Below are 25,470 nucleotides of genomic sequence, written 5' to 3' on the forward strand. Positions count from 1 at the left end.
ACATCATACATGTCACAGTTTTAGTCACAGTCTGGATGTCCTGTAAAGAGCACTTTCAGGGCTTGGCAGAGATACCAAATGTTTGGAGGTTACACCAGGACAGCAACTTCTTCTTGGTCTTTAAAAGCAGCTGACATTAATGTTCAGCACAGAAATAAGATATTTTGTAATTATAATTTAAATCGGATTAATTTTCAAATTGTTTGTTATAAATCAACATCTCAGGAAAATGTTATGGGGTTTCTAATCAAAATATGACTTTCTGTTACAAAACAGGGCATTGATTTCATAAATGTCCACTGTAGACTGTATATTTCATTCCTATGAAATATTAGATATTATTATGAAAATGTTTTTTTTTTTTTTTTTTTTTTAAACAACTGAGTCCTGGTGTCAACTACAGAGGATATATCATAACATATGAATAAAATATAAATGTTTCCCATTTGTTTATGCTCTGCCAGGAGGATATAATTAGTATTGTCAAAATTGTCACAAACATTTATTTTGTATTACATGGACCTGTTGTCATAAAAACTGCTGTTTTATTAAATCTAAAAATTGTCCTATGGTGTGGCTGTCCTCAAGCAGGGTTCAGTAAATTACAACTTTTATAAATTAAAAAGAAAAGCATACAAATGTTAATAAATACCTCAGGCATAATTTTACAGTGTCTATTTTAGTAAATGGCAATCCCTTTCCCCCCATCCATATATTTTTAAAAGCATAGAAACTTGATGTATTCTGACACTGAAAAACATGTCCTCCGGTGTGACACCATATCCTGATTTTAAATCGGGCAATTCCACTGACAAGTTTAATTAGTTGAAGGACCCCGTTCAAGGTCATGTTACTGTGAGGCCCGTGATGTGCACATGGAAAGATTTTGTCTCAGAATTGTTCAAATATTAATTTTTTGGAACCACTATAAAAGTGTCAAGTTTTGTTGTCCTTTGGTGCGACACCCTTATTCTTTCTGTCACACCAGATATATTTCAGTAAAAAAAATACTCAAACATCAGAATTCACACTACATACAAATATGTATTTTTCTTTACAAGTGTTTTACAACAACAACAAAAAAAAAAAAAAAAAAATGTACTGCTTATTTGTCAATACTCAGTTGTTTTTTTAAAAGATGTTGTCATTTTCCAGATTTAATGTTTTGTTTGAAAAGTCCTCTGACAAGTCTAGCACTTTTCAGACAAACAATGTTCCCCTTTTTCTCGGTTGCATGCCAAGATCAATCAATTAAGTGATAAATCAAATAAAATTAAATCAAAAAATTTAAATTAAAAAAAATAAATAAAATCAAATTGATAAATCAAATCAATTAAGTGTTCAACAAATTTGATCTTTTGCATATTTTCCTGTTCCAATCTCAGCCTTAGGCATGTTTTTGTTTCCTATAAAACTCTATACTATTGTCCTCAGGACTGACCTAAAATACATTTTCAGTTCATTGTTCTATGTCTTTTAGCATTTTATGAATATATTGTCCTTGGAACGTACAAACTCCACCTTTGATATGTAATTACTTTTCAATGATGCGAGAATTCTCAGTAATGACTCGTCAAAGGAATTTTTTTATAAACTCATAAATGTGACTTTTCATAGCTTGGTGTTCATGAAAAGAACCTGAAATGAATGTAGACGGAATTGCAAGTCACTGATGGGCTGTTCAGTTGAATGCCACTTTTTGTCTATTCAATTATGATTTTTCTCTGATTCAGTTATCTCAGTAATGCCACAGGTATCTGACCTTTCTCAGCAAAACAGATATATGCAATTGTCTGCGATCAGTTTAATAAATAAAAACTGTCACACAAAAAAAATCAGTTTGTGCAAACAACTAAACAAACAATATTCACTCGCATGCATTTCTTCATGTTCTTCACACTGCAGCTTGAGATGCCAAACACTTTGTTTTTTTATTTCTTTATTTCTGGAGGCTACAGAAGCACCAGCACAGACTCAGTTCTCAGTGAAAACACACAGGTAGAAATCATCAAAATGGTTATATAAACACACACACACACACACACACACAGGTAAGTTTCCTTCTGTTATATGAGGACTCATTGATGAAGATGTTAATGTTGTGATCATATGACCTCCACATAGATGGCCGTGTCAGAGTCTGTTGTGATGGCGATCGGTCTCTCCCGCTGCTCTCGCTGTCGTCTGGCCCCTCGTCTTTGTCTCTTGTGTGTCTGTAACACAGAGACGGCTGCATTTCAACATCAAATGCAACTAGTTATCACCATTATTTCACATGCCTTTTATAAATACAGATGGCATTTTGCTGTTGTTATACCGCATAGATTGTTGACATACACCCCTGCGTAACAAACGTGCTGCGTAACACGAGAATGAAGCTCATTGGTTCTTGAGGAAGCTCAAACGTGCTGCTTAACACGAGAATGAACCTCATTGGTTCTTGAGGAAGCTCAAACGTGCTGCGTAACACGAGAATGAACCTTATTGGTTCTTGAGGAAGCTCAAACGTGCTGCGTAACACGAGAATGAACCTTATTGGTTCTTGAGGAAGCTCAAACGTGCTGCGTAACACGAGAATTAACCTCATTGGTTCTTGAGGAAACTCAAACGTGCTGCGTAACACGAGAATGAACCTCATTGGTTCTTGAGGAAGCTCAAACGTGCTGCGTAACACGAGAATGAACCTCATTGGTTCTTGAGGAAACTCAAACGTGCTGCGTAACACGAGAATGAACCTCATTGGTTCTTGAGGAAGCTCAAACGTGCTGCGTAACACGAGAATGAACCTTATTGGTTCTTGAGGAAGCTCAAACGTGCTGCGTAACACGAGAATTAACCTCATTGGTTCTTGAGGAAACTCAAACGTGCTGCGTAACACGAGAATGAACCTCATTGGTTCTTGAGGAAGCTCAAACGTGCTGCGTAACACGAGAATGAACCTCATTGGTTCTTGAGGAAACTCAAACGTGCTGCGTAACACGAGAATGAACCTCATTGGTTCTTGAGGAAGCTCAAACGTGCTGCGTAACACGAGAATGAACCTCATTGGTTCTTGAGGAAGCTCAAACGTGCTGCGTAACACGAGAATGAACCTTATTGGTTCTTGAGGAAGCTCAAACGTGATGCGCTACACTAGAATGATCCTCATTTGTTCTTGCTGAAGCTCAAAATATGTTGTTGTTAAAAAAAAAGATTTTTATTAACTGGCTTTCTATTAATACAATACAGTGAATGGCAACCGTCTGTGGTCTCCCAGTGGATTACATTATTGGCAGTTCAGTGTTAAGTGATTAATTAACACCAAAACAAAAGATAACATGTATGTCTTAACCTCCAAAAAAAAATCTTACATTTCATAATAAACTGTCCCGTTTTCTGGCACTTCTTTTTCTTGAATTGAAATGTGTGCAAAGACTTCTGGGTGAGTGAAGGACGTGAAGGACACACTTGATGCATCCTTCAAAATGAGCCAAATAAAGGACGTGAAACGAAGACGGCCTACCAAGGATCAATCAAATTGAGACGCCTTACTAGGACGCACCCTTCAATTTGAGAAGCGCCCAATCTCTACATGTGGGTGGGAATGAAACGCCCCTTTCTGCTCATTGGTCAACCAAACATCAAACCATGCCATCATCAGATGTTCCTCAGTTCCGCGCAACAGAATAATAGTCATCTGCTGCTACAGTTGTGTGGATTCTTAAAGCAATTAGTGCATTTAATTTTCATCGCTTTTTACCTGTTTGCTTCGTACAAAAAGTGGAGTGCAGTTCTGATAGATGAGCTGGTAACTGCCGTTGGTGTAGATGTGTGTGACCTCACTGCAGTTAATGTAGAGCGGCATGCGCTCCTGATAGATGCTGAGATTCTCTGGATGTATTGCAGGAGGTCTGTAGGCCATGACACGTCTGCTTTTCAACAGGAAAAGAGCTCAGATGTTATTTATGCTTAGTCACATGAGAATGTGCAATAAACTGAATTGTTAATGACATAAGCACATGATAAAACATTGGTGGCTTACTGTCTGTTTGTCCAGCAACAGCAGTACAATATTAGTAGAATCATCAGCAGCAGAAGGAAAAGCACAGCACATGCTGTCGGTATTAGAGTCCATATCAGATGACCTGTGGAAAAAACAACTTCCTCTTTATAATGAATCTAAAAGTATCGTAATATCAAATATATGTATATATCTGATGTATGAATGTGTATCAGATATATAATTACTAATATGTAAATTAGTAATTATATTAGGGCTGTCAAAAGATTAATCGCGATTAATCGCATCCAAAATAAAAGTTTGTGTTTACATAATATATGTGTGTGTAATCTGTATATATTTAAGAAAAAATATTATTTTTATATATAAAACATTTATATATATTATAGATTATATAAATGTATATACAGTATATACATGCAAATATTTCTTAAATATATACATGAATGTGTGTGTATTTATGTATAAATAATAATTAACAGAGAACACACATATATTATGTAAACACAAACTTTTATTTTGGATGCGATTAATCGCGATTAATCTTTTGACAGCCCTAAATTATATATTTAAATTATATTATATATATATATATATATATATATATATATATATATATATATATATATATATATATATATATATATATATATATATATATATATATATATATATATATATATATATATATATTATATTATAATATTTAAACAATAAACATTATATTTAATTAATGTAAGAAAAATAATATAATAAAATATTTATAAATAATTAAAAGTTTAAATATCTGAATGTTATTCAGGTTGTACACCATTACCAATAAATGTACATGACTTTTCTAGTAATTTTTTAATTATTATTTTTTAAATCATTTCTAAATGTCCTGTACTGATTTTGGGGGGGAAATCTGCAAAATGGATTTAAACAATACATTTATGTTAAACCACTGTTTTACTACACTCTTATTGGTAGATAAAAGCATCATCATATTATCAACCATTATATTTAAATGGGATGGTTTACCGAAAAATGAGAATTAGCCCATGATTTACTCACCCTCAAGTCATTCTAGGTGTATATGACATTCTTCTTATATTAATAAATGTCCTGGTTAATCCAAGCTTTATAATGACAGTGAGTTGTTGGGTCGTTTTTGAAGTCCAGAAAAGTGCATCTATCCATGATATAACTGCTCCACACGGCTCCGGGGGATTCAAATATATCCATAGTTAAAACTTTATAGACTAAAATTACTAACTTCTGGCGGTCAGAAGTACACAGCTCGACTTGCGCTAAAAGAGTAACCCCTGACATCGTGTACAGGAGCATCGCATGCTTTGACGCCTCACGCGGATAGTGCTGGACAACAAAATCAAGCGCCTCCTCTCTTATATCGAAATCCTCCATCATTTCTCTTTAAAAATTCTCGTTTACACTTCTAATTCATGACCGGTATTTTGTTTTGCTCTATCCTCTGCTCTTCTGCGTTTGTCAATATGCATATGTCAAGGGTTCAAGGGTTACTCTTTAAGCGCAAGTCGACAGCCGGAAGCAAGTTATTTTAGTCTATAAAGTTTTAAATATGGATATTTTTCTTACACAAATGCACCACTTCGCTTCAGAAGGCCTTTATTAACCCCCCGGAGCCATGTGGAGCAGTTACATGATAGATAGATGCACTTTTATGGTCTTAAAAAACGACCCAAGTCAATGCCATTATAAAGCTTGGAAGAGCCGGGACATTTTTTATATAACTTCGATTTTATTTGTCTGAGAGAAGAATGTCACATACACCTAGGATGACTTGAGGTTGAGTAAATCATGGGCTAATTTTCATTTTTGGGTGAACTATCCCTTTAATAGAATGGGAACACTCAGAAAGTTTTGCACATCCTTCTGTTTTAAGCTGTGTAAATCTGCAGGGTTTATGGATCGGCTACAGAATCACAAAGATTCCAGAGAATAATGGTTTGAAACAATGAGTAAATATTTACAGAATCTTTATATTTGTCTGAACTATAATCCTCTAAATGTCATTGTTCAGCCGTAGCGTACCATCATGAGCCTCAAACAGTACTTGAGAGTCGTTTCCCAGTGAGTTGACTGCATAACATTCCACCGGCAGAGGAACATCTGCGATCCCGCTGAGAGTCGCCATCAGTATGTGGTTGAAATAAGAAAAAGAAACATTATATTCGTCCGGCAGGTGAGTCCCGTTCACGCTCCAGGTGACCGCAGGACGAGGGTTTGAGTCCACGGCACAGAAGCAGGACAGCAGCGTCCCGTCCCAATAACAGGACGAGTTGGACAGAATCACAGGAGAGTCTAGAGACGAGAATAATGGACATGTACAACATGAGACATCTGTACAACAAAACGGCAGAATGCAGAAGCAGAATAATGCAAATGTCTGATAAGTTTCACAGGTTTCTACAGCAGGGTTAGTTACCCAGAAAAATTAAAGCTGCAGTCCGTATATGTTTGCACTCTAGAGGTTATTGAGAACTGCATGCGTCCTGCGGAAGAACATTGCAGCCGGAGCTACTTCTCTCTGTTTATGTCTATGGCGAGACCAGACCGGTCTGAAATAGTCCCAATATAAACACGTATTATTAGTGTACCATAATGATTCAGATTAAGACAAAAACACAGTTTGGAAAATGGATTCATGTTGTACATTCTCATTATATAATATTTGTAAATCTTGAACACAAAAAAAAGTTACGGACAGCAGCTAGAACCATAAAAAAACAAAACATTTTCGTTACTTAAAATGAAATAAACGCTAAAGGGGATGTCTAATGCTATTTAATGTATTCTGACTAATTTACGCAAGAGTTGGATTATCGTGCTAAATATTGCCAAAGTAAAAAGAAAATAAAAAAAAAATGAGTTGGACATATGATGGAGTATTTCGGTGCCAAATGCACTCCTTCAGGGTTCGTATACGTTTCTGAAAGTTTTTTTCCGAGTATGGCCCTGTATCAGGGCCGGCCCAAGCCCTTATGTGGCCCTAAGCAGAATTTTATTTGGGGGCCCCTTGGTGCCACCAATACTATAGTCAATTCTTGATAATTTGCACATCCAGTATCAATGTTAGTAGTTGTAGCGTTGTTGCTTACATCATGTCTGGCTGTCATGTTTTCACCCTTATACGGTTTTTAATTGTACCAGTAGCAAACCCACAAGAATGGTCAGGTGTTAATATTCAAAACCTTACAGTACTACAGTTCAACAGCATTTCTCTGAAATAGAAAGCTTTCAAAAAAAATATTGTACACAACTGTTTTCAACACTGATAATCATAAATGTTTCTTGAGCAGCAAATCAGCATATTAGAATGATTTGTGAAGGATCATGTGACACTGAAGACTGGAGTAATGATGCTGAAAATTCAGCTTTACCACCATCACAGGAATAAATTACACGTTACACTCAAAAATAAAATGGTGCTATATAGCACTAAAAGTGGTTCTTTGTCGTAATCATAGGGGAACCACTTTTGGTGCTATATAGCACCATATCTTAACAGGTTTTGTATATGGTAGCGGTGCTATATAGCACCATAGGCTGAAGAACCACTGAAGCACCAAGATTGGTGCTATACAGCACTTAAAGTGGTTACTCTATGATCACGAGCCAAGAACCACTTTTAGTGCTATATAGCACCTTTTTTTTTACAGTGTACTATATATTCACATAGAAAACAGCTGTTTTTTATCAAATAAATGCAGCCTTGGTGAGCAGAAGAGACTTCTTTTAAAAACAAGAAATATTGATTTCTTTCAAACATTAAACAGAGCTTTTATTTTGGCGGAAATAAAATAATAACATTTGCATTCCCTTTGACTGTGTAGAAAGAACCTTTTTATTTTGTAAATAAAAACTTCCAAAATATAGGCTACACAACTTAGGCTATAATTCCAAGGGGACGATATAGCACTTGTAGAAAAACACTTTAACTGAGAAACTGGAAGCTATGCTGTAGCCTACTCCGTCCAAAACATGCAGCACGTCAGACAAGATATTCACACTGAACTAAACCACATCACATTCTCAAATCCATCCATTCATAAAATGGTTACCGGGCAACTAACGAGTACATGCCTTGGGCCGGCTCTGCCCTGAATGACGTCATAAAGGGCGGAATTCCTTGTATGGGCACTTCTCCCGGATGAGCACGCGCGTGTGCACATCAACCAGGGGTGCGTTTCCCGAAAGCATCGTTGGCCAACTATGGTCGCAAGTTCCGTCGTTATCAGCATAGTTCAACGATTTGGTGTTTCCCGAAACCATCGTTCCAACGAACGTTCGCAAATTGCATCGCAAACTTGTGTGGTTGGAACGACAGCTCTTGACCTGTGGTTAGAAGTATAGTTCCTTGTTAGTTTGTCGTGTCGACGTCATTGATTTCGCAGCAGCTGGGATGTGTTCTATTCAGAGCTATCGACCCTATAGCCTATTTCTTTCGAAGGTTTCACCATCCACTTTAAGTCATTTGGATGACTTAAAGTCGAGGTGCCTAGGTTTTACACAATTTGCTTTCTTCATTACAAATTATTTGAAACGATATAATAGCGTGACGATCGCAATTATTCTCCCTTCGAAGTGCCCTCCGAAAGGATTATTTATGCTGGTTGGGACGCAGTCTTGGTTTCGTTTGTGCGAAGAAACGAGTGTGCAAGTGAGTAGCTTTGTTAAATTCCCAAAGACAAATTGTCATATAACAATATTTTACAAAAAGGGGTTTACCCTTAAATATTAAATTGTATCTGTACTGTAGTATTACACATACGCAACACATGCAGTGCTTAGCGCTAAGGAAACGTAGGCAGATTCAGATTTATTTTATTCTGACATTTAAACATTTAACAAATGATGACATAAATCAACATAAAGTCTGAAAAGGAATAGGCAGAAGCATTTATTTTTTGGGTGATTTCTGCCCAGGATTTTGTTTTTAATCAGCATTTGTTACACAATTTTTCAGCTTTGAAAATAGCTGTTTTTTTTTATTCTCCACCTCCTCCAAAAGAACTGTAACTTCATTTTTTGAAAATTGTGGTTTTCGCGTCATTTTCATATTGGTCATATGAACATAGCTGTATGGCAAGGGGACTTAAATAGGTAGGCTAATGATCTTTAGCAAAATATGCAACAGGTGTACAAAATAGTATAACAATCACAGTGATCATTGATCAACAGTAAAACCCATCATTTATTTTCATTTTAATTGTGCTGATCTATCAATATTCAATAAGAAATTAATAAATATGAAATTGTGAAATTAATAGTTATTGATTTTTGGGATCAGAGAAGACAACATTGTGTTTATATATGTTTATATTTTATTGTTCAAAGAATGAATGTTGAGTTGTTAACGTAATTACTCCACATCGTCACTAAGAAAGCGCAGTCGAAAAGAGAAAAGAACCAAATTTACAGCAGGTGGCGATATGTGCTCATAGCACCAGTCCGCCATTAGATCGAAGAAGAAGAAGAAGAACGTCATAACGACAGCTCCAACCAATGTGGTTCAAACCATGGTTTTGCGACACAGGTACCATGGTTTCGGGAAACAGTAGTGACTAGCTAGTTGATTTCTTTAAAGATGCATCGTACTATGGTAGTTAAACCAGCGAGTTGCATCGTTGTACGGGAAACGCACCCCTGAGCGAGAGCAAGAGCGCACCCATCAATGAGCTTTGTTTGGGTTATGTCACAGGCCACTGCACGCCTCTAGGGGCTTGACTGTTTTCGGAAAGAATAGGTACAGCGTATCTGTCTTTTATAAATATGATAAAACTAAAGAATCTTCTGAGATATGAAGGATGCAACACTGAAAAAACAGGTAAACACATGTTGTCCAATTTACTTAATCATATTATTTGTGATCTACGCAACAAATTTGTGTTTCTCTTCTAAACATGATTTCATTGCTTTCGATTAATGTAATACTCTAAAATGTGAGAACAACTAGATTAAATTATTTGGGGTGAATGTGAACCAATTAAGTACTCGAAAATGATATTTGCTGAAACTGTAGTTCCCAGCATGCTTTGCTTGGGACTTTACGACTAGAGTAAAATAGTTGAAATTAAGTGTTATTTTATGTGTTTTTGGGCAAAATGAGAAAAAGGGGGAGACTTTATATTGTTTTATTAGGTTTAATGTTTAATTATGTTGGAATTATTCGAACCATTTAAATTACACAGGGTTACCATAGTGGAGAAGAGCGGAGCGATTGCTTAGGGTGTGGACTGACTCAGCACATGTCATTAAAGAGCATTTCACACTTAGCACATATATGATGTGCTATAGCTGGCAAATACAATGAAATCTACTGAGTACTGTGTTATAGATCAGTCAAGTGACAACAAAAATAAACATGTGTTTTAATTAAAGAGGCAGGGTCTCAAGCCCTCGTGAGCACCACTGTTGTTAGGGAGCCATATTAAAATCATTGTGAGACTACTCAATTCGGTTACTTAAAAATTACTTAATTCCATTATGTTGAAATTATGTGAACAAATGATGTTTGTTTAACTTAATTGAATCATGTGGAACCGATGTACATGATTAAATCATGTAAATCCAACACACCATTTTTTTCAGTGAATATTACTCTATAGGTACTCAACATTAATATGAGGTTGGCAGAAACTGTGCGTGTTATGCCCCCTTTAACTAGAATAAAATAAAATATAAAAATATATATAATTAATAAATACTATATAGACATATTTTTTTAAATAAATAAACTACTAAATGACAAAAACCCACAACAAACTTATAACAGAGGACAATAAAAACACCTTCAAAGTATTAATAAAAATATACTAGTTTCTCAATAATTCTAAAATAACACTGGTCTATGGAGCCTATGGAAAGGATGATGGGAAAAATATGAGATGGGAGAAAAATAAATATTTCAATGCTCCCCCCTTGAAACGTTGTGTTCGCTCACAAAACTTTTGCTTTTTTTCGGACGCAAATGCAAAATTATTCAAAATTTCTCCTTTTGTCTTCCACAGAAAAAGTTTGGAACCACAAAATAAAGAAAAAATAATGACAGAACGATTAATTATTAGTGTAAACTACTAAAGCCAGAGCAGGAGGCGAGTGACTCACATTGCACATTGAGGCCCGTGAGGGGAGACGTCGCCTGTCCCAGTCTGTTGGTGACGGTGCACTGAGCGCGTGTGTCTCGGGTCACATTGTAGATGCGGATGGTGGGAGTGCGTTTGGGGATGATCTCCGTTCCTCCTGACTGAACTGTTGACCACTGGTATTCATACACCGGTGGGTCGGCCTTACAGGAACAACTCAGGAGAGCATTTCCTCCAACCCGAACAGACGTCGTGAAGACCTGAATGAGGACGTCTCTGGGAGGAACTGGTAGGAGACCAGAAACATTTAGAACTGCTTTAGATCAGTGGTTCTCAACCAGGGGTCTCAAGATGATGATTTAAAATAAAACAAAACAAACTCTAAAACAAGTTTAAACAGCTGAAAATCAAGATGGTGGGTATCTGTCACAATTACTCTAGCTACTTAGTCTTAGTTTCAGTTGCAAGGACTTTCAATTTGCTCATCATTTGTTACCTGTTTCCTGTGTTCCTTTGTTCCTTTCCTGTGTTCATTAGTCTCCTTGTTTACTCATTAATTAGATCCCACCTGTTAGTTTTCAGTTTGTCATCTTGTATATTTAAAGGATTAGTACACTTTCAAATAAACTTTTGCTTATAATTTACTCACCCCCTTGTCATCCAAGATATCCATGTCTTTCTGTCTTCAGTCGAAAAGAAAATTTTGAAGATTTTTGATGAAAAGATTTCAGGATATTTCTCCATATAATGGAAGTCAATAGACTCCAAACGGTTCAAGGTCCAAATGAGAGGTTCAGTCAGAGCCGGCTCTCCCTATAAGCGAACTAAGCGGCTGCTTAGAGCCCCGCCCCCACTAGGGGGCCCCCTAACTACAGATTGCACTCGCCAGCGTCGCCGCAGCCTTCCGCGCCGCGGGACCTTCAGACGCTCGTCAACGCGCCTTTCCATTGACTTAACATTGAAATCAAATCACTCGCGCCAGACACTCTATTTGCGTTTGGTGTGAACAGCATAACGTTAGCTGTCCGTCGATTATGCTAAATCAACATTGCTTGCGCTATGGTCCAGCCGTCGGCCCCAGCTCTGGGCTACAGACCGCGTAGAGACAGACCCACCTCCTATGAATGTATTTTCTTTTTAACAGTTAACGTTACATGACCTACACTAGTTCTGGGAAAGAAAAAAACGAAAAATCTTTGTCTCAATAGACGCACGCTTATTACAATAAAAAATAGTTTAATTATTGAACATTCGAGAGAAAGAAAGTAAAAAGGAAGAGAAAGAGCAATCATTTGACAGTCAAAATCAAAATGAAGTTTAAAATAAAGCGGTTAAATACAAGCTTTTTCTTATGGTCTTAACTGAATAGGCAATTAAAGATTATTAATAAATATTAATCTATATACTATTATGAAATATTTTATATATTGTTAAGCTAAATCGCCCAGATCATTTAAACCTAAAGAAAACACAGTGTCCTCTATGAAACATTATTGAATGATGATCGATACAAGACACCTAAAAGCAAAATGGATTTGTGGTAAATTTTAGTAAAGAACACTAAAAAAAAGCAGGTCCCCAATTGAAAATTGTCTAGTGAGCGATCACATCTAAATTTTTCAGTTGGCCAAATTGAATTAATGTGAATTGATGCAATTTAATTCAATTAAAATTCAAGAAATTAAATTTGGCCAACTGAAAATTTTAGATGTGATCGCTCACTAGAAAATTTTCAATTGGGCACCTGATTTTTTTTTACAGTGAATGTATTACTGTATGTAATCATAAAAGGTAAAAAATATCTCACTCCATGCTGTGAAGGTTTAAAATATGAACAGTATGTAAGAGTTAATCAACCAATAATTAAATAATATAATTTAACATTGGATTTCTTTTAATTTACCCTTAACATAATTGTAAAAAACTAAATGTCACTTTCTCAGGAGGAGCCATTCTTAAATATTTTGGTGGTCGTGGAGAAACATTTCAGGAGGCTGACACCAGAGATGACACAAGTAAATATTTCCCACTGCCTTTCTTTTGAATAGTTTTGTGCTCAACTTCAACATAGCTAATTTTCCTCTTGCCAATAAAATTTTTTGTTTTATAATCATAATTCACTATGTTGTCTAATTGTACTTTAATATTAATTTAAAATTAATGTGTTTTATCTACTCTGCATACTGTATTTATTATTAATTATATTGTAATCTCAACAGCTGGAGGAGGTGACTCTACTGCTGATTCAGTAGAGCATAGCGAGCCGCATACCACTATGGCTAAAGTTGTAAGTTAGCTATATATTGTTAATGCTAAATTATTAATATTTATTTGTTTACAACAAATTGACCTTATGTATGAAAGAAATTTGCAAATCTGTAATCTTTACTTTTACTGTTTCAGTGAGTGCACTTTAATAAGCAGTAAAATAATTGTAGGCAATCATGTTAAAAGATATACAGATGAAATGTGTAAGTGTTAGATTGTATACAGTTGCTGGTTTGCGGTGCAATACTCCATTATTCACTGCAAGGCAGGGCCCCAAAATTATCCTGCTTAGGGCCCCCAGATTTACAGAGCCGGCCCTGGGTTCAGTACAGCTTCAAAAGGGCTTTAAACCACATCAAATGGTACCAGACGATCAATAAGGGTCTTATCTAGTGAAACGATCTGTCATTTTTTTTTAAATAAATAAAGTTTAAGTTTTATAAGCACAAATGCTCGCCTTGCTCTGTTCAGAGATGCGCGCTCGTGACGTCACGTAATACAAAATTACGTTGAAAAGGTCACACTAGACGCAGGCGGAAGTACCAAGTCAGTGTTTACAAATGAGCGGAAGGAGGACCGTGGCGTATCCACATATTCAAACGTCTTTGCGCCAGCGTCTAGCGCGACCTTTTTAACGTATTTGTGTTTTACGTGACGTCACGAGCGTGCATCACTGAACAGAGCAAGGCGAGCATTTGTGCTTATAAAACTTAAACTTTAGTTATTTAAAAAAAAAAGACAGATCATTTCGCTAGATAAGACCCTTATTGATCGTCTGGTACCGTTTGATGTGGTTTAAAGCCCTTTTGAAGCTGTACTGAACCTCTCATTTGGACCTTGAACCGTTTGGAGTCTATTGACTTCTATTTTATGGAGAAATATCCTGAAATCTTTTCATCAAAAGTCTTAATTTCTTTTCGATTGAAGACAGAAAGACATGGATATCTTGGATGACAAGGGGGTGAGTAAAGTATAAGCAAAAGTTTATTTGAAAGTGAACTAATCCTTTAATGCTGCCTTCACGTGCGATCCTATTTCCCATTTAAGAAATCGTGATTACAGGCTTGTTGCATTCAAGTGCTTTGTTGTCGGAATGAGCAGGAATCGTTGAGGACTCCAGGTTTATTCTTGCCTATTTATCTGGAAAATCTTATTAAAACCAACATCATATGTAGTGTCCCATGCACTGACAACCATATAAACATTCCAGATAGTCCACTTTCTGCAGATTCTGTCATTTCAGTCAAATGCAGACTATTTTCGCTGTGTATCAAACATACACATCAAATGATTACTCGTATATGTAAATATGCACTGCATTGATGTCAAGACAAGGCGACCTGGCTGTTTAGGGGAAAAAACTAATAAACTCACACCTGCCACAGCAGTAGTTCTCCCCTCCACCATGTTTTTTTTTATTTATTTATTTATTTATTTTTATTTATTAGTGATCGGTAATTCGAGAAAGGTCATTTGTTCCGGGTTGAGTTTTGGTAGAATGGTGTTATCGAGGAATTGGTTTATATCTTCTTGGTTTGGGTCCAGATCAGATGAGTATAATTTTGTATAGTATTCTTCAAATATTTTGTTTTGATACCCTCCACCATGTTTAAAGTTTATGGCACGCCCATCTCTGAAATTTGGGTATCAAAATTATTTCCGAACTTCCCAAGGGTAAAAACGACATCAGAGGGCATTCATGTGACATTTTTACCAAAGAAACTCGTATTTACGATAATTCCGATAGCACGTGAAGGCAGCATAAGCCCTTCAGTTCCCTGTTCCTTTGTCCGGTTTGTTGTGTTTTCCACCACTATTAGATTACCTGAGTCTCTTTGACTGATAAACAACATTTCTATTTGAATTGCTTCATCTATCTTCTTCATCCTAGGATCATATTTATTATTTTAATAAGAACTGCCATTTTTAGTTCAGAACCACATTTCTCATATGAGGGAATTTCTAAAAGTGTAAATTATAGACCAGGAAAAGTCATGGAAATTAATTAAAAATAATATAAAAAGTTTTAGTTATGTCAAATTTAAAATATTTTATCAGTGTTTTGAAATTGCTATTTGTAGGCAAATAAATCATTATTTAAATAAATAAAATAAAATAATTTTAAAAATATATATTTATTTTAATATTTATAATATTTTAAAATATATATAAACAGTCATTGCAATTATTACAACAGAATTACCTGAAATCTCTTTGGGGGCCTTATATTAAATTATTATTAAAATATAATACAATTATTATTAATGATTTTAATCATTGAAATAATAATATGAATAAAAAATTGTCACAATAAAAGTTGTCACAAATGACCTGAAAAGTCATGTAAATTTGTTGGTAATAATAAGTGTAAACTTTGAAGAATATTCTGGAATTTTTTTATTATTTATAATTACTTTATTTAATTATTATAATGAAATATTATTATTACAAATATAATTTATAATATGTATATAATTATTTAAATATTTGATTAAACTCATTTAAATTGCCACCCCTAGCTTTGTCATTACAACAGAATTACCAGAAATCTCTTTGGGGGCCTTCAAATTTTGTCTCCCCGAGAACTGGCACTTTTGATGTTGTTATATTTAAAATCGCAACTGTTTCTCATACACAGCAATGCAATTGAATGGAGAGCAAACTGAGAGTTTTGGTTTGAATTTAAATTCTCCTTGGCACTGAATTTCCATTACTTTTCTGCTAGTTTGTGATTAGATAGAGATCTTTGACATCTTACAGTGAACGAGGATCTCTCGGGTGGCTGAGGATCTCCTGTTCTTCAGATACTCCACCTCACATCGCACTCTGGGGTTTGTGTGCTGCGGGACGGTAAAGGACAGTGATGTCCACATCACCGGTAACTGACCCGGGTCCCGCTGCAGCTCCGTGTCTCCGTGAACGCTGCTGCCGCCCTGATCGCCTCGCTCCCACTTCCACAGCAGGCGGGGGTGTTCAGACGGGCAGCTGAGCCTCACTGAGCAATTCAACATGACCCGCTGACCCTCCTTCACGGGCCCTGGGTTAGTGATCTCAGGCGGCTCCGGCGTACCTGATGATAAAACACATCATGGGAGATTCATCCACATATTCTGTGTTATTAGATGTAAAATCGCTGTAAAATGTTATTTTATTTTAATATATCATTGAGCCCCTACTCAATAGGGTCATACCCCTATATTGATAGCTCCGCCCCCAAATGTATGAACATGCTATGCAGCACAGGCACCTCCCCCCTCATGAGTGGACACACCCCTTACTGCTGATTGGCTGATTCCCTTTAAACAGCATTTCTCAGAAATCGCTTACTGCACCTTTAACATACTTTTATAGTTTTTATTTATATTTTGAAGTAGTTTAATTTATATTTTATATTAAATTTTTCCATTGTCATTTTAATTTTGTTTTACATTTCTACTTGTTTTTGAATGTCTATTTAGTTTTATTGTTATTTCTTTGAATTTCCATTTTAAAGTTAAAGTTATAATTTGTTGTGTTTTTGTCAGTTTTTTTATATATGTCTATATAGTTTTTATTTATCATTTGAATGTGTTTAATTTCGTTTTTTTCATTTAAATCTCCATATAGTTTTTCTGTTTTCATTTTAGTTAAAGTTGTTGAAATGTTGTTGTTTGTATGTAATTAAATGTTTGTATGACATTTTATTATGATTATTTTAAATATATCTATATATTGTTTATTAATATTTTGAATTATTTTAGTAATTCGTTGTTTTTTGTCATATATATATATATATATTTTTTTTTTTTTTGTTTGCCTATTAATAGGCTACTTCTTCAACTGAAACTAAATAAAAACTTTGTAGAAATGTTGCCTTGTCAAATAACTGAAATAAATTAAGTTATTTGGGTTTTGTAATATTTTTATTGTATGTGTTAAGCAACATTTAGACCCTTTTTAACAGTTTTAGTTAAAACTGCATTTGCCTCATCATGTCAGAGCCACACTAGCATACCAGCTACGCTGACGATGATCTTGATGCCCACAGGCCATGACCTTTGACCCAGCTCCCTTATCTGCAGCTCATAAGTGTTCTGGTCTTCCTTCCTGATTCTGCCGATGTTGACGGAGCAGTCCCCGGAGCTGAGGTTCCCCGCGAGGGACGTGCGCTCTCTGAAGTCTGGATGAATCGCATCCCCGTGATGAGTGCTGAAGACCGTCGGTCTCAGCATCATTGATAAAGAAGCCCGGGGTCTCGTGAGTCGAACTTCCATCCGCTCTGCGGTGGGAACTGGGCTGAAAGAGCAGGGGAGCATGAGACACGACCCCTCCAGGGCAAACACTCTCCCCGGGGCAGAAAGTGAGACAGCAGGTGTCGTCCTCCACAGACACGCTGAAGACAGAGAAGGAACACAGTTTACCATGGGATGATTTTAGACTCAAAATGATTAATTAATGCTCACACAATTATCCATGAACTTGATAAATGTTGCAGACATGTTTTACTATCCACAAACAAATACCTTTTAACTTGTGTGTGCAAAATACAGAATTACTGAATGTGCAGTGATTTGTACAAATAGAGAGAGTTTTCCAAGATGGCTCCTGTCTGTATACGCGTAATGTGCTGTCTTTATAAAGTATCTTCTTATTAAACTGTTTGTACACTTACAAAGTTCTCAATGCTTCTGTTTGCATGTAGGGACCCTCATTATGCTACCGTGTTAGTGTGAGGCTATTTTGAGCCTTGTTATTAACTAGCGATTTAATTTTACTTATTCTATGCCCCATATACTAGCGTTAGAAGCTAATCTGTTTTAAGAGATAAAACTCTTTACATTCGATTTTCATGAACGATCTACTCGGTAACCATGTGTTAATTACCCCTAGGTTCATTTTTCACTGGAGTTGTCCTTTAATATAAAGAAAATGTGGGCCTCTAGAGACATTAGGGGAATGGCTTTTCCAAATGTGAAACTGTATAATTTAGCATTTGAAATGTCAAGACTGGTCAAACACTGGACAGGGTTGGACTCTGAACTGAGTTGGATCGAACTGGAACTAGTGAGCCCTTTTACACTCTTGGATGTTCTCTCACAGGGATCGGCTAATAATGGACAGGACTTTCATCATAACGCGGTACTCATGTATTCTAAAGCTGTCTGGGTAAAGGTACACAAGATTTGTGGAGCATCTCATTTAAACACTGTAAAACATAATAAGTTGACTTTACTTAGAAAAAGTGAGGAAACCGATTGCCTTAAAATTTTCAAGTAAAGTAGAGTATTATTTTTTTGTCGGCTAAACTTAACAAAATTTGTACAGAAAACTTATTAATGAAGTATATACTTAACTCAAAATTATTAGTTATGTTAACTTGTTATTAGTGCTCACATTACTAGGAAAATATTAGGAAACCGATTGCCTTAAAATTCTCAAGTAAGCTGAACTTAAAAAAATAAGTGAAGACAAAAAGCAACAACTGAACTCCATTCAACACTTATTTATTACTTATCAATAGTCTACAGGTACTAAAAACAATTAAGTAAGCATTACTTAATTGCATTAAGCTGTTCTTACTTAAACCGTTTAAGTTTTGTCAACTTAATTCTATCTGGGATCTGAGGAAGTGTAGCCTACTCCCAGAGTGCATTGTGGCATGAATAAATTAATTGCTTCATTTGACTATTTTTAGCTTTATTTTACTATTTGTCTTTTGTCAGTATAACCCGAATAATGACAGCAAGTAAAATAGTAAAGGTCGTATTAATAATAACAATAAAAAAAAAAAATTAAAAAAAAATCCTTGTTACCATTGTTGTGTTTTGCATGCTGAATGTTGAAGTCTGTATGTGACACACTCAAACATGGTCGAATTATATTGTGACAAATATAGAGGGATTATATCAACTCAATTAAATGGTTATGCCATAAATATTAGCAAAAATAATGTTAAAAGATCATTATTTGACATTAAATATAGTTATGTTATACGTCGTTAATTGACAAATATTATATATATATATATATATATATATATATATATATATATATATATATATATATATATATATAACTTCCCTTCTTTTGAAATCATACAACTATGATTTCTTGTTGCATTGCTGCATTAATAGGAAATTAATTACTATAATATGAATGAAGTTCCAAGTGTCCAACCAAAGGGAACACTAATCACAATTGTGGTGAGAGGAAGTGGAGGAAATGAGTGATAAGTCTATACAAAATTGCACCACCTCAAAAACACTTTGCCCGCCCGACCGTCCGCCTGCTTGTTTTTTTGCTTTGGCAAAATGGTACTCAAACCAGTCAAGTAATGTTTACTTGAGTTTTCTAAGTAACGAAGGCATAGCATGCAAATAGTTCAGATTACTTAATTGTTTTAAGTAAGTTCAACAAATTATTGGACATTAAGTAAAGTTTACTAAAAAAGTCTTAGTAAGAACAACTGTTGGATTTTACAGTGAAGGGTTAGTTCACCCAAAAATGAAAATTCTGTCATTAATTACTCACCCTTATGTCGTTCGACACCCATAAGACCTCCGTTCATATTCGGAACACAAATGAAGATATTTTAGTTGAAAGCTGATGGCTGAGAAAGGCTTCAGATAGGCCTCCATTGGCATTCAGTACATTAATACTCCCAAGACCCAGAAAAGGCACTTAAAACGTCGTTACAAAGTCCATCTCACCACAGTGGCTCTACAATCATTTTATGATGCGACGACAATAGTTTTTGTGCGCAAAAAAAAATCTAAATAACACCTTTATCCAACTTGTTATTGCCTTCCGTGTGTGCCTCCACGACACATGCGCGAGAATATGACGCAGATCCGGCGTTCGGACAGATGACCCAGAAGCGATTTGTTGACAAGCAGAGGAAGACGCGTGTGTCTAAGCTGTTGGATTCTACATTGATAATGCTTTAGGTCTCGGCGTAGTTCTCAAAATGGGACTAAAGTGTGCATTTCATGGATTCCCGAACCCCGGCGCTACGTCATATTCTCGCGCATGCGTCGTGGAGGCACACACGGAAGGCAATAACAAGTTGGATAAAGGAGTTATTTTGATTTTTTTTTGCGCACAAAAACTATTGTCGTCGCATCGTAAAATGATTGTAGAGTCACTGTGGTGAGATGGACTTTGTAACAACGTTTTAAGTGCCTTTTCTGGGTCTTGGGAGTATTAATGTACTGAATGCCAATGGAGGCCTGTGTGAAGCCTTTCTCAGCCATCAGCTTTCAACAAAAATATCTTCATTTGTGTTCCGAATATGAACGGAGGTCTTACGGGTGTCGAACGACATGAGGGTGAGTAATTAATGACAGAATTTTCATTTTTGGGTGAACTAACCCTTTAAGACAAACTTATGCCTCGTTATGGAACAACTCTGCTGCATGGATTGGGGGGAAAAAAAGTATATTGGAATGAATGGCTTGCCAAAGGCATACACAGGATAAGTGATCTTTATTCAGAGGGAGTGTTTATGTCCTTTGTTGAAATAACCCAAAAATATGGTCTGACTAGAAAAACTAATTTTTGGAAATATTTACAAATAAGGTATTGTATTACCAAAGGAAAATTGTTTTTAGATTTGTCAAATTGAGCAGCTGTTTTCTACAAATTATTTAACAATTTTAAAAAAGAGATATGTGAAATTTTGAGGACCATATGGCAGAGAGATCTGAGTTGTGTCATTGGTAAAGAAGATTGGTGCAAAGTTCTGTCACACTCCAATAAATATATAAGAGAGACCAGGGGTAAATTTACCCAGTACAAATTAATACATAGATGGTACTTCACTCCTTCTAAACTTCACAGAATGGGAATTATGCCCAATAATATATGCTGGAAATGCAGCTCATTTCCAGGGACATTTCTGCATGCTATTTGGGAATGTGGGACAGTTTACCCCTTTTGGCAAAGAGTACTGGACAGTATATGAAGGTGGATTGGCTTGACAATACCCATGTCACCAAGATTGCTTATTAGGGGATTAGTCTGTGTTACCAGGAGTTTTGAAATATGATTTTGTGGTTATAAAGGTGGGGGTGATTACAGCTGCACAAGTGAAGGAGGTGTGTGGAAGGATCCATCTCCTCCAGAGTTTAACAGGTGGAAAGAAAATATGCTGAAAGAAAAATTCTTGGCCAGGATTAATGATGATATGGAGGGTTTTGACAAATATTGGGGACGGTTTTTGAATGAAATTGATGGGATTTTTTACTTTTTAAGTGCTCTTTTGTTAAGTGTTTTTTTTTTGGTGTTACATGTGTAGGCACTTTATAATTTGATTTTACTGTATCTTTTTTTTGTGTGTGTCTGTCTGTAGTGGTTATTGATAAAGGGCCCAAAATGCAAATGTGAATTAATCATGTGTTTGGAAGCTGTCTTTTTTTTTTCTTTTTTTTGTGGGTGTTTGGTTTGGTTTTGTTAAAAATGGTAAAAATAAATAAAGACTTCAATTATAAAAAAAGATGATTAATAAAGCATGTGCAAAAAAAAAAGTTTGAGCCCAGAATATGAACGCAACGCGTTTATACACGTTTAAAGCATTTTCCTGCACGCTTAACAGGGATATTAAAAGAACAAAGTCTGTACATACCTCACTAATAAAGAATAGGAGAGTAGATGTAGTAGCCTATATGTACATAAAAACAGATGAGCCTATTACGTTTTACTTTATAATGGGTTTCCTAGATGTTGTTCAAAACGGTGATATTAAAAGTAGGCTATACTTTATTGAACATGCGCTATATTAAGCATTTTATAATGGTTTTCAATGGGAGAAAATTGTTGTGATGAACAATGTTGTGTTCATAACCTGATTTAATCTGCTTGCCTATACAAAGTAGCCTATGCGTTATTAATACCTTTTAAATGCTAGCCTACTGTTAAGCGTTTTCCTTCCCGTCTTATAGGCAGAATAGCGCTCACGGTGCCGGTGTCTGTTTTGGCAGATACTGCCATCTAGTGGCAGCAGGTTTTCTTAGACAGCGGTGTGTGTGGATCGTGCAATGCCAACCCGCTGAAATGAAAGTCTCAAAATCCAAATAAATCAAATAGGATCGACTCACAAATGAGTCAATGAATGCATGCGCGTCACCGGATCCACAAATGCACATCTGACTTGTTGCACGCACAAATTCTGACTTACATTAAAACAAAATCAAAGTTTTGTATTCACAACTATGTCTCTATTTGTACAAATCACTGCACATTCATGTAATTCTGTATTTTGCACACACAAGTTAAAAGGCATTTTTCAAAACAAACACGCCCCTACCCAAAAGTATGACACCGCTATATTGATAGCTCCGCCCCCCAAATGTATGAATACGCACAAGCACCTCCCCCTGATGAGTGGACACGCCCCTTACAGCTGATTGGCTACAAGTGTGTTTTGGTGCTCAGTTCGATTCACTTTCAACAGCATTTCGCAGAAATTGCTTACTGCACCTTTAATATACTTTTATAGTTTTTATCTATTTGTTGAATTAGTTTCATTAAAAAAAATATTTTTGTGTTTATGTTTTCCATTGTCATTTTAATTTTGTTGACATTTTTTTTTTTAAATGTCTATTTAGTTTTATTGTTATTTTGATTCATTAACTAATATTAACTAAGAATGAGCAATACATTTGTTACAGTGTTTATTAATCTTTGTTAGTGTTAATTAATAAAAACACAATTGTTCATTGTTAGTTCATGTCATCTCAGGTCCATTAATAATATAACAGATACATCTTTTGATTTTAATCATGTATTAGTAAATGTTGAAATGAACATTAACTAAGATTAACAGATGCTTTAGTTTTTTTTTTAACACCAATGTTAACAAATGGAAAGATGTTGTATCTGAAAACACTTCAGCACCGGACTCACAGTGTGAGCATTTCACAACACAGTCGAAATATAGATAAGGGAAGTTATGAAGTGTCTGAGTCTGCCTTCACGGTGCACATGCACAAAAACAGTCACATGCATTTAGTGAGCATTAACATACTGTATTATTTATGTGTTCAAGTTTATTTAATGATGTGAGGAAAGAGCAGAGGTGGTAAGTAACGAAGTAAAAATACTTCGTTACTTTACTTAAGTATTTTTTTCTGGGATCTGTACTTTACTTGAGTATATATTTTTTGCATTTACTTTCACTTTTACTCCACTACAATATTAAGGAAAAGTTTACTTTTTACTCCAATACATTTCCCTATGCCCGCTCCAAGTATTTATTACACTTGCTTCCCAAACCAATGAAAAACGTGGTTTTTGTTTGAATAAAAAGAACGCGGAGGCGCCGCGACTCCCGCGAGCTCTTTGCCAGCATACGCTCACAATCGAGTCAGTTAACCATTGCGAAGATGGCCGCAGAAACCACAGGTGAAGGGGCAGCTCTCGCTGCCAGCAATGATCCAGAGATTCCCGACAGAGATCATCCATGGCCATATCTCAAGGATATGTTTGAATTCATTGAAGTCAAGGGAGATTCATATCGGCTGAAATGTCTTCTTTGCCTGCCACGGGTGAATGCAATATCAGCTTTCAAGAATTCACCCTCAAATCTGAAGAAACATATTGAGGTGAGCTGAGGTTAATGTTGTTACTATTGTTAGCCAAGTGATTTCATATTGAAATGTCAAACGTGGCTTGTAAACAGCTAGTTAACGTTAGTCAAGTTAGCTAACGCATATTGATAGCTAATGGTGTCTGTAACACACTAATATGCATTAATTCATGCTTAACTAATGCTCAGATCATGAGTTAATGTAGGCTATGACTAAATCATTTATTAATGATCACTGCATAAGCAACTAATGAACATTCTATATGATTAATAGATTAAGTGATATATGAATTGATATTAATTAAATGTGTCATGTATTAATTCTCTAATAACATGTTATATTAACTAATAGTGTAAATTAATATTGTGGTAATTAACATGAATTTACACTATTAGTTAATAGAATGTTATTAGAGAATTAATACAATATGACACATTTAACTATTAACAATGTAATGATTATTTAATCTATTAATCATATAGAATGTTCCTTAGTTGCTTATCTTGTTTGATGCAGCTAATTATGGAACATGTCTATTGCTTGTTCAACCCCTATACTGCGTTAAGGTGCTTCATTATCATTTGTTCAATTAAAGCATTGCATATCACTCCCAAAACAACTGTTCTCTTTGATTATTGATATTTACAGTCAATTTGAATATTTACTTTTTACTTTCGGTACTTGAGTAAATTTTAAATCGGATACTTTTGTACTTTTACTCAAGTGATTTTTGAATGGAGGACTTTCTACTTTTACTGGAGTCATTTTTTATTTAGGTATATATACTTTTACTTGAGTATAACTTTTGAGTACTTTTACCACCCCTGGGAAAGAGTGCATGTTAGAATGAGATGCAGGGTTAGTATTGTGATGATGTTCAGAGAAAATGATCTTTGCATCATTATTGGGGTTTGCTTTGATTTAGACAGATAGAGATCAGGGCAGATATAATAAAATCTCACTTACCAGTCATTACAGTAAAGAGCCCAATCACTGCGTCCGGAGCCATGAGCGCACGCCAGCCTGAGGGACGACGCCACGCATCAGTGGACAGATGCTGCCTGGGGAATTTTTGGTCTTTTTCTGTTTTAAAGGGAAGTCAAAACTGGAGGTCTGGCATGTTTCGTAATGCTGACCTGATGTTCCATGACGTTCTTGCTCAAACATCTTTTTTACTTTTATCCAAAGCAACTTACATTGCATTCAAGGTACACATTGTTATAAGGTCTTGCTTTCCCTGCATGGGATTCAAACCTATGACCTTATATTTGAGCTACAGGAAGGCGTTAGTAGTAAACTGCATATATTACTATTGTCATGCATGCAGTTTACTCTGTTTCTAAAAAAAAGTAAAAAAAAAAAAGATACAGTAGAAAAGGACGATTCTTACAGACCCTTACAGAAAAGCTGCCCTTAGTCATATAAATCAATGGTAACACTTTACAATTAGGTTATTTAGTTAACATTAGTTAACTACGTTAGTTAACATGAACTAATAATGAACTGCACTTACAAAGCATTTATTTAT

At 35.5% G+C, this 25,470-nt stretch overlaps 1 protein-coding gene across 3 annotated transcripts; it reads right to left on the bottom strand.

Annotated features, from left to right (window-relative positions):
- Positions 1-1,026: 1,026 nt before the first annotated feature.
- LOC307139177 (B-cell receptor CD22) lies at positions 1,027-24,999 on the bottom strand. 3 transcript variants are annotated; one of them, XM_079838068.1, is made up of 8 exons: positions 24,909-24,999; positions 17,372-17,749; positions 16,136-16,447; positions 11,132-11,395; positions 6,056-6,325; positions 4,022-4,124; positions 3,740-3,908; positions 1,027-2,213 (listed from the first exon to the last, which is right to left on the bottom strand). In XM_079838068.1, exons 1-8 carry the CDS (start codon positions 24,949-24,951, stop codon positions 2,106-2,108), a joined length of 1,647 nt encoding a protein of 548 aa, XP_079694194.1. In that variant the 5' UTR covers positions 24,952-24,999; the 3' UTR covers positions 1,027-2,105. The 3 variants fall into 3 exon arrangements, with proteins under 3 accessions (XP_079694194.1, XP_079694193.1, XP_079694195.1); XM_079838067.1 differs by having other exon boundaries at positions 3,740-3,911; XM_079838069.1 differs by having other exon boundaries at positions 3,740-3,911; positions 16,265-16,447; positions 24,909-24,993.
- Between the last annotated feature and the right edge of the window lie 471 nt (positions 25,000-25,470).

The sequence above is a fragment of the Gobio gobio genome, assembly GCF_949357685.1.
Source record: "Gobio gobio genome assembly, chromosome: 15".
NCBI lineage: Eukaryota > Metazoa > Chordata > Actinopteri > Cypriniformes > Gobionidae > Gobio > Gobio gobio.